Source organism: Spodoptera frugiperda, chromosome 28 (genome assembly GCF_023101765.2).
Source record: "Spodoptera frugiperda isolate SF20-4 chromosome 28, AGI-APGP_CSIRO_Sfru_2.0, whole genome shotgun sequence".
In the NCBI taxonomy this organism is placed as follows: Eukaryota; Metazoa; Arthropoda; class Insecta; order Lepidoptera; family Noctuidae; genus Spodoptera; species Spodoptera frugiperda.
The window spans coordinates 8,107,243-8,117,825 of record NC_064239.1 but is presented as its reverse complement, the minus strand read 5'-3'; the positions used below and the strand labels follow the sequence as shown (position 1 = coordinate 8,117,825).

Genomic DNA, 10,583 nt, shown 5'->3' with positions numbered 1-10,583 from the left:
ATAATATCAAATTTTACCTTTAAAATTTATATTGCCGAGTGAAACCAACCAACGAAGTTGATTTCGTAAATATTTTCCGGAACTGGAAGGGGCCAACCATTGCATGATGTCCGAAATCGAAATCGGTAAGGGGCCCGGCTCGCCACCCCTGAGGCCAAATATAAAAATCATTCATATGGACAAAATAAAATTGCATCCCAAATAACCCAGTGTTCATCGGCCGAAAATCTATTAGCAATAAATATGAACTTTTCCGATTTCACAGGATTTAAAATGGCGACGGACGACTGAGCTCTGATATTAAACTGAGGACTTCTTACGACTTTTCATGTTTACGATGACGTTCTTCGATTGCTTCGGTTCTATTGGCTAATTATGTCGTATTTTATTTTGAGTTAGAATCACTTGGTTTTAAAGTAATTCAGAGGAAACTATATTAAAAATGTTTGGTATGCTGAATAGTATAGTGTTTATTTTGGTTTAAAGACTGTAGTTAGTGCCACATCAGGAGCCAGATCAGAGCCCATTAATTCAATTCTAGAATAATTTGATTGGGTTGTACCTTGGTATTTGATATAGTTTTGCCTGATTTTTGACAATTACGTAACATAGTAGTAATAGTGATGATTTAATGTCTACGGGTCTCACTTAACCTCTTCTCCTCCTAGTCCTTTTTTGTGTGATTTCGTAACTTGTTTTAGATTAATAATAATCATATTTTTTTTTCATACATGATTCAAATCCTCACGATATTCATCGAATGAATCTAGGTATTTAACTTAGTAACAAAGATCGAATGTAAGAAACTTAATGTTTCCACCGCGGCCGGGATGATTCGATTGGTCAATGAAATCAGATAAATATGATAATCACTTGAATCTGTAGATTTCTTGGCAATCTTCATTGCGTTACTTCATCAAATTGCTATTTATGGATGCTTGATTTCAAATCGTCGTGAGCGAAGATTATTTGCTTATTTGATTGCGAATTTTGGACTTGATATTTTATATATATTTTTACTCTCAAGTCTGGGAATCTAGACACACGGCAGTGTGTCCGCCAAGTTCGAGCAAAAAAACCGACACACCGGCCGTGGGTTATATTACACGAACCATTTCGGGCCAACTTCGACCCACCTATAACTCAAAATCTATTTTATCTACGCATATGAAATTTCTATTATCTGTCGAGATCTACTTACTTGTCTAAAATACAAAATTTCATTAATGTACCTATTGTAGGTCTTGAGATATTGACGTCAGAAAATCGCTATTTTTACTATACACTCACTGACTGACTCACTCATCAAAAACCTAGACCACTTCCAATGGTCGTATTGACTTGAAATTTGGCATGGAGGTAGGTCTTTAGGTCAAGGTAAAGGAAAAAATCTGAAAATGGCCAAGTGTGAGTCGGTTTTAAAAATAATGAAGGTGTAAATTCATACCCCGAAGGAACTAAAACAAAAAAAATATCTATATCTTCCAATGGTCGTACCGACCTAAAATTCGTTACGAAGGTTTGTATTTAGTCAAAGTAAAGTAAAATAAGAAAAAAAGAAAATAAACCTTACAAAAATAAATGAAATCCCACCCAAAACATAAATGTGAAAGGCTGCCAAGTTCGATAATATTGGAATGCTTCGCCTATAAAAGAAGTGAGATCTAAATAAGTACCAAGTTCCATACATAGACCTCATTTAAAAATGATATAACTTGGCAAGTTTTAATAGAAAATTATATACTTGACTCATTGCGTTTAGTAGGTTTATAACAAAGTGTGTGAAAACTTGCCAACTTGTTATATCATTTTTAAGTGAGGTCTAGTATGGAACTTGGTACTTATTTAGATCTCACTTCTTTTATAGGCGAAGCATTCCAATATTATCGAACTTGGCAGCCTTTCACATTTATGTTTTGGGTGGGTTATAGTTTACGTATCACACAGATAGTGTGTTTCGTGCGGGAATCAAACCCGTAACACTTTACGCAGTGGCTTGTTGCCAAGTTGTTGCACCACCAATACCACCATGCAGCTAATAATATTTGCTTATATTCATTGTTTTATTTATATTGATTCCCTTTATTTTCCTTTAGGTTAGAACTTAAGTCGTTTTTTAAATTTCGTAACAGTTTTTCTAGACTGTTATGATGATTGATTATAATAATTTGTCCGTATTTTGCTTTACCCATTTTCGTAGGGTTCATAACATAGCTGGTGAAATATGTTTCTATTAAACTTTTTGTTTTGGTCATTATCGCAGCGTAGTAAAATATGTAATAGTAAAAATACAAGGTACTCTGTAGAGTACGGTACTGATATCTTTTCTTCATATAGAATAGGGTAAGGTAAATAGGATGTACGAAACAAAACACAATCTGATAATTTTCCCTTTTAATCTTGATATTTTCATCTACGATACAAGGCACACACACAATTTTAAGTAAATTAATCGTAATAATTATAATAGAAATAATAAATAGTTACACTTGCTTTCAGAACTGCATACTATTACCGAAATATAAAATAGGTACATTGAGAAGCCTCAACATCTAACTGACAAAGAACATAACTATTTCTAATGACAATACTGGCTTCGTCAACACCTATCCATCCAGGTTTGGTTCCCCGCCAGTACTGTCATTCTATTGTAATGAAAATGAAAATAACTGATACATAAGTACCACATTCACGCCCTTTACACAATCACACATGTTCAGCTAAACATTTATAGTAACAACTAAGTTTTATTCATTACGTCGTATTATCCTTTACAGATAATATGTAATTACTTGTATTAAGCGATTGTTTGCTTCGGCGCTTGACTATTCACCGATATCGTCATTCCCGACATTTTCAAAAGGCGAAAGGAGTACTTTAATAGCGCAATTCGTTCCACAATAACAATTATTAGTGTCTCAATCACAAGTTGCCCAATAGCCAAGCGCCAATGTACGCCCGATACAATCTCTAAGACCTTACTTTAAGCTATTAAGACATCCAAAGTGTCATAAACTAAGCATCAATATAAATAACACTATCATTTTATACTTTATGTTAAACTACTGAACTTATTGTTACGTTAACTACCCATATACATCGACTCTGCGTAATGGATATGAGATATAGCGATTACAATTATTTATACATCGTCTAGTTCATGAAGTTTAAAGAAAACACTTAGGTTATATTGTACGTAAACACTGTCTCTTCTGTTTTCAGTCAATAATATTGAATTGTAAAAACGTATCCTTTCAAAACCACTAACTTAACGTATCTATCGTACACTTTTATGATTTATGAAATACACTAGTATCAGTTAAATCTAATCATTGCACTAAAATTGAATAAATTACATGAGAGTGAAGATCACAATTATTTACTATTGAAAGTAAAAAAATCATGGGAGAAACAAATGTGTACCTACTATTCAATGCTTCGCTGTAGTTACTTTATCATAATGGCCGTTTAAATAAACACCATAGGAACTAAAAACACCTATCGTTTACAGAAATTGCGAGACTAGTGACAAACATTTTAGAAAACTCTTGAAAAACAGTCTTAGATCAATTCCAACAATTGTCTCAACAGACCACTGAACGTTTGAAAGTGAAGTCAAAGCTTATGATATGTATGTAGGTACAGATACAAACGAACATAATACCAGATTTACAAAGGCAAATAACAATGGATACTTAATATATAAATATGGCATTTAACGATAAGTTAAAGGTACTCTTCATAAAAGATTAAAATATTGACGAATAAATTACTCGGATCGTCGATAAAACCGTACTGACTTACTCTAATAATAATTATAAAGGGATATTTACAAATTTTTCTATGGAAGAAGAGTTCATGAGACTTCGTATTAACACCACGAAATCTACAACTTACTTCGAATTCAATAACAATATTTACAGATTAATCTCAATAACGAGAAGTAGTTACAACTTCATTGAGATCGTTTATGCCAAAAACTTTAGTCGAATAAACAATCAGATGAACAGTTTGATGGGTTACTAAGATATTTGGAAGTATTTATCTTTGAGTTCGTATTGACAATAGTGCTATCGATCGGAACGCGATACCACTGATAGTCCATTCACCAATCACGAATATTTAGATTTATTTTTCCCGAAACTCGGGTTTGACGCTGATCATTGGTTTTCTCGATTCGTCGATTTCTTTATCGTATTCTTGATTGTCGGGGTAGTCGTTAGCCCCGGAGTTTGATAGCTAAGTGGCTGAACTAAATAGCACTGAGTTCTTGTAGTAGCCGGCGCGGTCCGAGAGCGGGCTCTTCACATCACGCTCCATCGCTTGCTGGCGGGATTTGCGCTCCATCTCTAACTCTTGCGCCAGAGTTTCTGTTGGGAAAGAGAAAATTATATTTAATAAAAACATTTCTTTTAAAAACTACATCGACGGATTGATACTTATTGGCACTGTTAAAATTAAAACAATTACAGGGGGTAATATAATAAAGGGGAATCATGTGGAGAGTACAATATATAGTTACACGTGTGTCGCTCCGTAAAATGTCATTAGTGTTTCGGGGAAAGCCGACTCACATCAAACGGACTTCACATCCGTATGGCACATTCTAATTTAATATTCGATATTGCCTTTGTTAAAAACGTAGCACTCACGTTCACCGAGTGTTATTAAATTTCTCGTACAAGGGTTATTCGAACGAACAGAGTACGGCTGTTCGTGTAATATTCGTTGCAAATGTAACGATGTTATTAAATGGAAATTATGAATCTGTCTCTTGAGTTCCATGTATATTATGATTACATTTGTAGTACATTTTCCAGGATATGTACATTGCAAAGGTTTCATTGAGTTTGTTTATAATTATTAGCGTGTGGTGGTGTCAATGTCGTTGTATGAATGTTACCTTCATAGTAGCTACGTAATACCTATTACTTTAAACAAGTACGAACAAAATTGTAAGCACAAAATCTGTCAAAGCTGTAGCGAGACGTCGCAACAAATTAAGGTATAAAAAATGAAACACGTCTCAAGCACAGGACATCCTCTAATAAGATTCCACGAAAATTGACAAAGTTCGTGAAGAGGCAAAGAGTAGGTGAGGTAAGGCAATTGTCTCCGAAAACGTCGACGTTTTACGAAATATGCTTATTCAATTTCATGCAACGCTTGCCGCCTCCTGCAATTTACGAGATATAAAAGATATAAACGGAATCGCGTTTTTTGCTTACTTTGATGGAGCATTTTCTCAACGGGGAATTGAATTTCTCTTCCCGACATTCGTTTACAATTTATGCTCCGAGTCTCGCATTTATATCCAACACCAATTTTTGCACTTCCCAAAAAATATTAAACATCCCTAAACCAAAACATAATTTAAATTTAAATTGCGTCCGCGGCGGGCGCTGAGAATTTTAAATCAAAGAAACTATTTGACAAACATTCGTCAGTTGGAAAAACTTGATTATGATCCGATTTGTTTCAGTGTTGTCTTGCCCGAGGGCATCACACTCACAAGTGTCACCATCGAGGGTTGTCCCGAAACAGAAACCTATTATCTCGGGCGAGATTATACGCCTAGGGCGTCACAATTAAATATTATACACTTAAAAGCTTCGGCCTTTGCCGTTTCACTTCGCTGCCACCCCTAAATGTCCCATTAGGTCTGTTTGAATACGTAATATTTTTGCATTTGCCGCTTCTAAAACAGAATTGCCGGTTCCTTTGAGAGCTATAATCTATTTGTTCTTTGAAACAACTGTAATGGTTGAGCGCTTAGCTTAATAAAAGTTATCCTTTAATGTTTGTTTTTCTTTCTCCTGTCTCAAAATGATGAAAGTATGTTCGACATTACATTGTGAAATGTTTTAGAGACCAATCAACAGTGACATTAACTTTCACGGAGTGTTGTTAATAGACAAAAACTTGTACAAGAAACATTTCTTATTTCGTTTTGATCGAATGGTCAAGGAATGACAAAAAGGGACTTCACAAGGTGGACGTGAACCGATCTATTTGAAAAGTAAGAGAAATAAAACGACACAACCACTGATCGATAGTGAGAATAAATAGTTTTTTGTTACAACAATTGTAAGTAAAGCAATAAACTTTATGTGGAACAGTTTCACTCAAGCATTTATTAATAGGATCCAAGCTGTGACTGGAACTAATGTTTTTAACCGTAATCAATGTTAGATATCTAGAAATAGATTCTAATTAGCAGAACGTTAATTACTATCAAACTGTGAATGTCGGTAACATATTGCCATTATTTGAATCTAGTAATTAGGATTATCCGTAAATACTTACCTATAAATAAGTATTTGTACTACTAAGTTAAACTGTAAGCCTGGAATATACTCATTAAACTACAAAACTAAAAAAAGTAGTTCACCGTTACAGTATAAATCTAATTTATTTATCGATGCCTAACCGATTAATCGGACTAAAAGTATCATTAACATAAATTGCTAAGTTTGCGTAAAATAAGGTGTCAGTCGTTGATTCAGACACGGATTGTTAAACATTAGGTATGCTACCAATTCTGTGATTGTCGAATTGCAAAATACGATAAAAAACGAATCAACACAACTCATCGATTACTCGTCTAGTAACGAATCGATTTATTTTTTACGGAACTCAAGCGAATAAATAATGATTTTGGTGCCACTTGATCGAGAATCTTAATTTTTCATAAATAACGATGTTATTATAAATTTTAAATTATTTTCCAAAAGATGTACTTTTATGACATCTAATATCTTTGTAGAAATAATAGAAAGTACGTCTGCTCATTATTTTTAACAATTTTTAAAGCAATCGACACCTCGGCTCGTTGTTAAAGCGAAATTAATTACTGCCGTAAAAATACAGAGAAAAAAAGTGAGTTGATTAATTCTTCGTTGGAAATTTGAGAAGGTTGTGAACAAAGGGTTGGTTGAACGGATGATTGTGAAAGGAAACTATAGATGGGCCACACGGCGGTGGCCAACTGTTTACACGCAGGTCGAGGTGAACCCAGTGTGTGACGTGTGTCGGTATACCGTTGTAGAATGCTAACGACACAGTCTTAGTAAGTTACAACCATTCATTCCGATAAAGGGCACCGTTACTAAAAAGTAATCCATAATAGGCAGCTACATTTGATGCGCTTTTCAATCAGAATTAATTAATTGTCCAGTATTATAACTACGTCATTGAGAAAACAATCTCTCATAAAGGAAAAACTGCTTCTAATTACCAAAGTGCAACAGCACCCGCGTATTTTTAACTTTGACAGTTATTGAAGCATCGCCCTCTAAGATTAGTGTGGCGTTGTGTTCCCTACTGGACCGCGACCAATTGTTCTGATTGGATTGATTTTCTATTAAAGAAATTCTTTTGACTTTTTATACACAGAATCAATTCCACCGTGACTCGGGTTTAGTTCGGTTAAAATCTTTATCATTGTCGGTAATGTTGTATGTATTTAGTTGCGCGTCCGGTCAACGTTATCATAATAATACAATAAGTTGTCTATATAAAACGGTGAACACAATGATGCGGGTGATTACTAAGACTAAATAAAAAAGTTAATATCGTCAAAGGTTTCGAGCGCACCTGTGCGGTACAATTTTATTTCCATTCATTTTACAAGCTCACCTAAAAAGTAGCATGGAGAAGTTTCCTCTTTATTAATTTTTCAACTTTATATTACTTATGTAACATCGGATGGTTTATCCGTTTTACAAGCGCACCTCTAATAACAGCATAAACATTGTTTTATTAAAATATCTTGATATACGTTACTTTATATTAGAATTATATATCTTATAATCAATAATAATGTCATTTTTACAAAGTAAATTAGTATTGTGTGTATCTAATGGGAATTTATGAGCATCTTCTGAAGGTACTTCTGTATCAATCAATATAATGATGTGTATAATAAAACATTGGCGTGATTGATTGCCTGTCCACGTTTCTACGTTAGAATTATTGTCATTTTCGTAATTTTCATATAAGTCATTTCACCTGCGCAGCTAGTACAGGTACAGTCGCGTACCTCTAGAGAAGATAATTACTCGGTACACTTTCGACTCATCCCGTCTTATGAAAAGCACGTAGAAAAAAGTTTTCTAATTTACGAATAATAAAATATGTTTTTTTCTTTTACCGAAGGCACTGAGGAAAGTTGATGAAAGGCTCCAAGTTTTAATTTTTGTTTTTCTGTTACCAACCTTTTTATATTTACAACCCTCTTGTATTTTTCTGTTTCACTTTTATAGCTTTTTACTTACCTCTTCTTGAATGTATACTTTGAAGGGAACTTTCTTTATCATCTTTTGATTTAATAAGTAAAATGTGAAACTGATTAAATGTATCAAAGACTGCTTGTACAAATGCAAATATTTAAAGCGATTCCGATTCGAACAATTGGTATTGCGTGCTTGCGTGTGTTGGAGTACTCGGGGTAGCGTAACACTTAAATTAGTTGCAATTTCTACTTGAACAGACTGTCGGCAAAAGGCACTCGACGGAACAAGGGAAATGGTTAAATTCGTATCAATGTTTTGCGAATTGTAAACACCTAGTCGCACCCTAAAGTTAATTTAGTACGTGGGGGAAGAAATAATGAGAAATTGGTTCGTATCTGAAATATATTGAGTAGCATTTGTGTTTTATAATCTTTGTCTTTAAGACGAGATTTTTGTTTTTTAATACAGTTTGGAGTCAAGATATAGACAAAAAAAAGTGAAAATTAGAATGACTTTTTACGAAGAGAGGTAGGTAAAGCGATGAGATTTAAACAATTATCCCTCTCACCGCTAATTAGTTTTCGTATTAATTTTTGTTTAAAATTCAGTGAGAACAAACTATTCGCACTATGTAGCAACAATTTAACAGTTAAAATGTGAGCGATATTCACAATCGATTTCAAAGATTTCCCGCAGCATTAAATGTTCGGGCGCATTTCATACAAGTTCGGAAGCAAGGGTGCGCCACTACTTTGGGCATGCCATGCAGTACGTCGGTGCATTTTTAATGAAATTTCTGGGCTTTCCACAAAGCGGATATAAATGAAAAAAACCACGGTTTGATTCACCGATACGAGCACCAGATTTTTCTTTCTTGTTTCATCAAAGTTGAGCGCGATGCATTTTTTGTGAATCAAATAAAAGTGGTTTTTGTGGAGAACGGTTTTTTTTCTTTTGCACAACAGTAATGAATTGGCGTTATAATCAGTTCGAGTTTATGATGTTGCCAGGGTTCTTATTACTGTCGTTGAGGAGAGTTTAGAAAAAAAACAGTCATCAAAGCTTGATCTAGATTTTACCGAATACAATAAAATTACTTTTAAAAATTTCAATTGCTCTAAGATCGTCTGTGACAAGACTGCGAAAAATCGAAGATTGGAAAATAATATTACAAAAAATATTTCAATAATCGTGGCTCACTTGATCCATATATCATACGTTTAAGTATAACAAACCGACATGTGTATAGAATTCGTTCATAAAACGCGCCCCCAAAAATCACAATACAAACCGAGAGAGCTCCCATATCGCTGTACTTTTAAATACTTGACATTCCCGATACGAAAGCTATGCAATATGATGAGTATAAATTTCATTTCGTTGGAAATTTTTTCATCTCGAATGGACCCTTACATTCGAAAACCATAACATCCTCGACGTATTCGTCCGTCCCAGAGAATTCAATAACGTGGTCTTATTAACATTTCCATTCGATAATTTCCTGATTATTGCGATATTAACGTCCCAATTATTTCTGAGACTTAAAAAGAGGAGTACAGACAATGGGGTGTGTTTTTGATTTTTTGGATTGCTGTACTGTCCCTACCTGCTTGCTGCTAATCAGAAAAAAACGATTGAAGGTATCTCTTGTCTACAAAGGGAGACAATGAGTACCATACGGAGCGACAGTCATTTTATAGGTTTTTGTAAGACTGATGCTTACCAGAGTAATTCTGCCAGAAAGCAGCTCCGCCGCTCATGATGTCCACTGGGGGCGGTGGGTAGTTCCATTGTGGCTTGTCCGGTGTACGGGGAGGTTCCCTCTGGAAAGGTGGTGAGGCTGACGGAGGCTCAGCGCTAGGGGGCTTGCTCTCCCGTTCCGAGCCATTCTCCCTCTCGGAGCGCGGCGTCTCTTGCGATGACGGGGTTAGGTTCTCTGCGAAACAAGGTCACGTTATAGAGGCTATTAGGTCAAAGTAAGAAATACAACTAAACATGCTAACATTGCAGGTATATCTAGCAGTAGAAGTTAAAACTGACTGAAGATTTACGTACTCATTCAATCAAGTCGATTAGTCGAACAGACAGCCAATAAATGTAGCAAACAGCGATTATACAACAAAATCAACTCGAATGCGTGTTAGTTCAGAACCCTCGTTTCAAATGGTCTGCGAAACGATTTCCTGACACGGAGATTAGTACAAGCCATCACCAGCGTTCACCCACCCTTCTTACATCACGCACTCGACACACATTCAACGTCGATACGTCACAAATCATCCCCATCAACAATCAAATGTTAATCTTAACTACCCCGCATAGAGCTCAATGTTCTATGAATCTTGTATG

The 10,583-nt window shown here is 35.0% G+C and overlaps 1 protein-coding gene across 6 annotated transcripts in view; it reads right to left on the bottom strand.

Annotated features, from left to right (window-relative positions):
- Nucleotides 1-2,379: 2,379 nt before the first annotated feature.
- LOC118265329 (dachshund homolog 2) overlaps nt 2,380-10,583 on the bottom strand; it is a 131,502-nt gene continuing 123,298 nt past the window's right edge. For all 6 annotated transcript variants that reach the window (XM_035578147.2, XM_050706172.1, XM_035578149.2 and 3 more), the window contains 2 exons: nt 9,958-10,170; nt 2,380-4,370 (listed from right to left, as the gene is read on the bottom strand). In XM_035578147.2, coding sequence (XP_035434040.1) covers nt 4,240-4,370; nt 9,958-10,170 — 344 coding nt within the window. In that variant the 3' untranslated portion in view covers nt 2,380-4,239. The remainder of the gene's footprint in view (nt 4,371-9,957; nt 10,171-10,583) is intronic.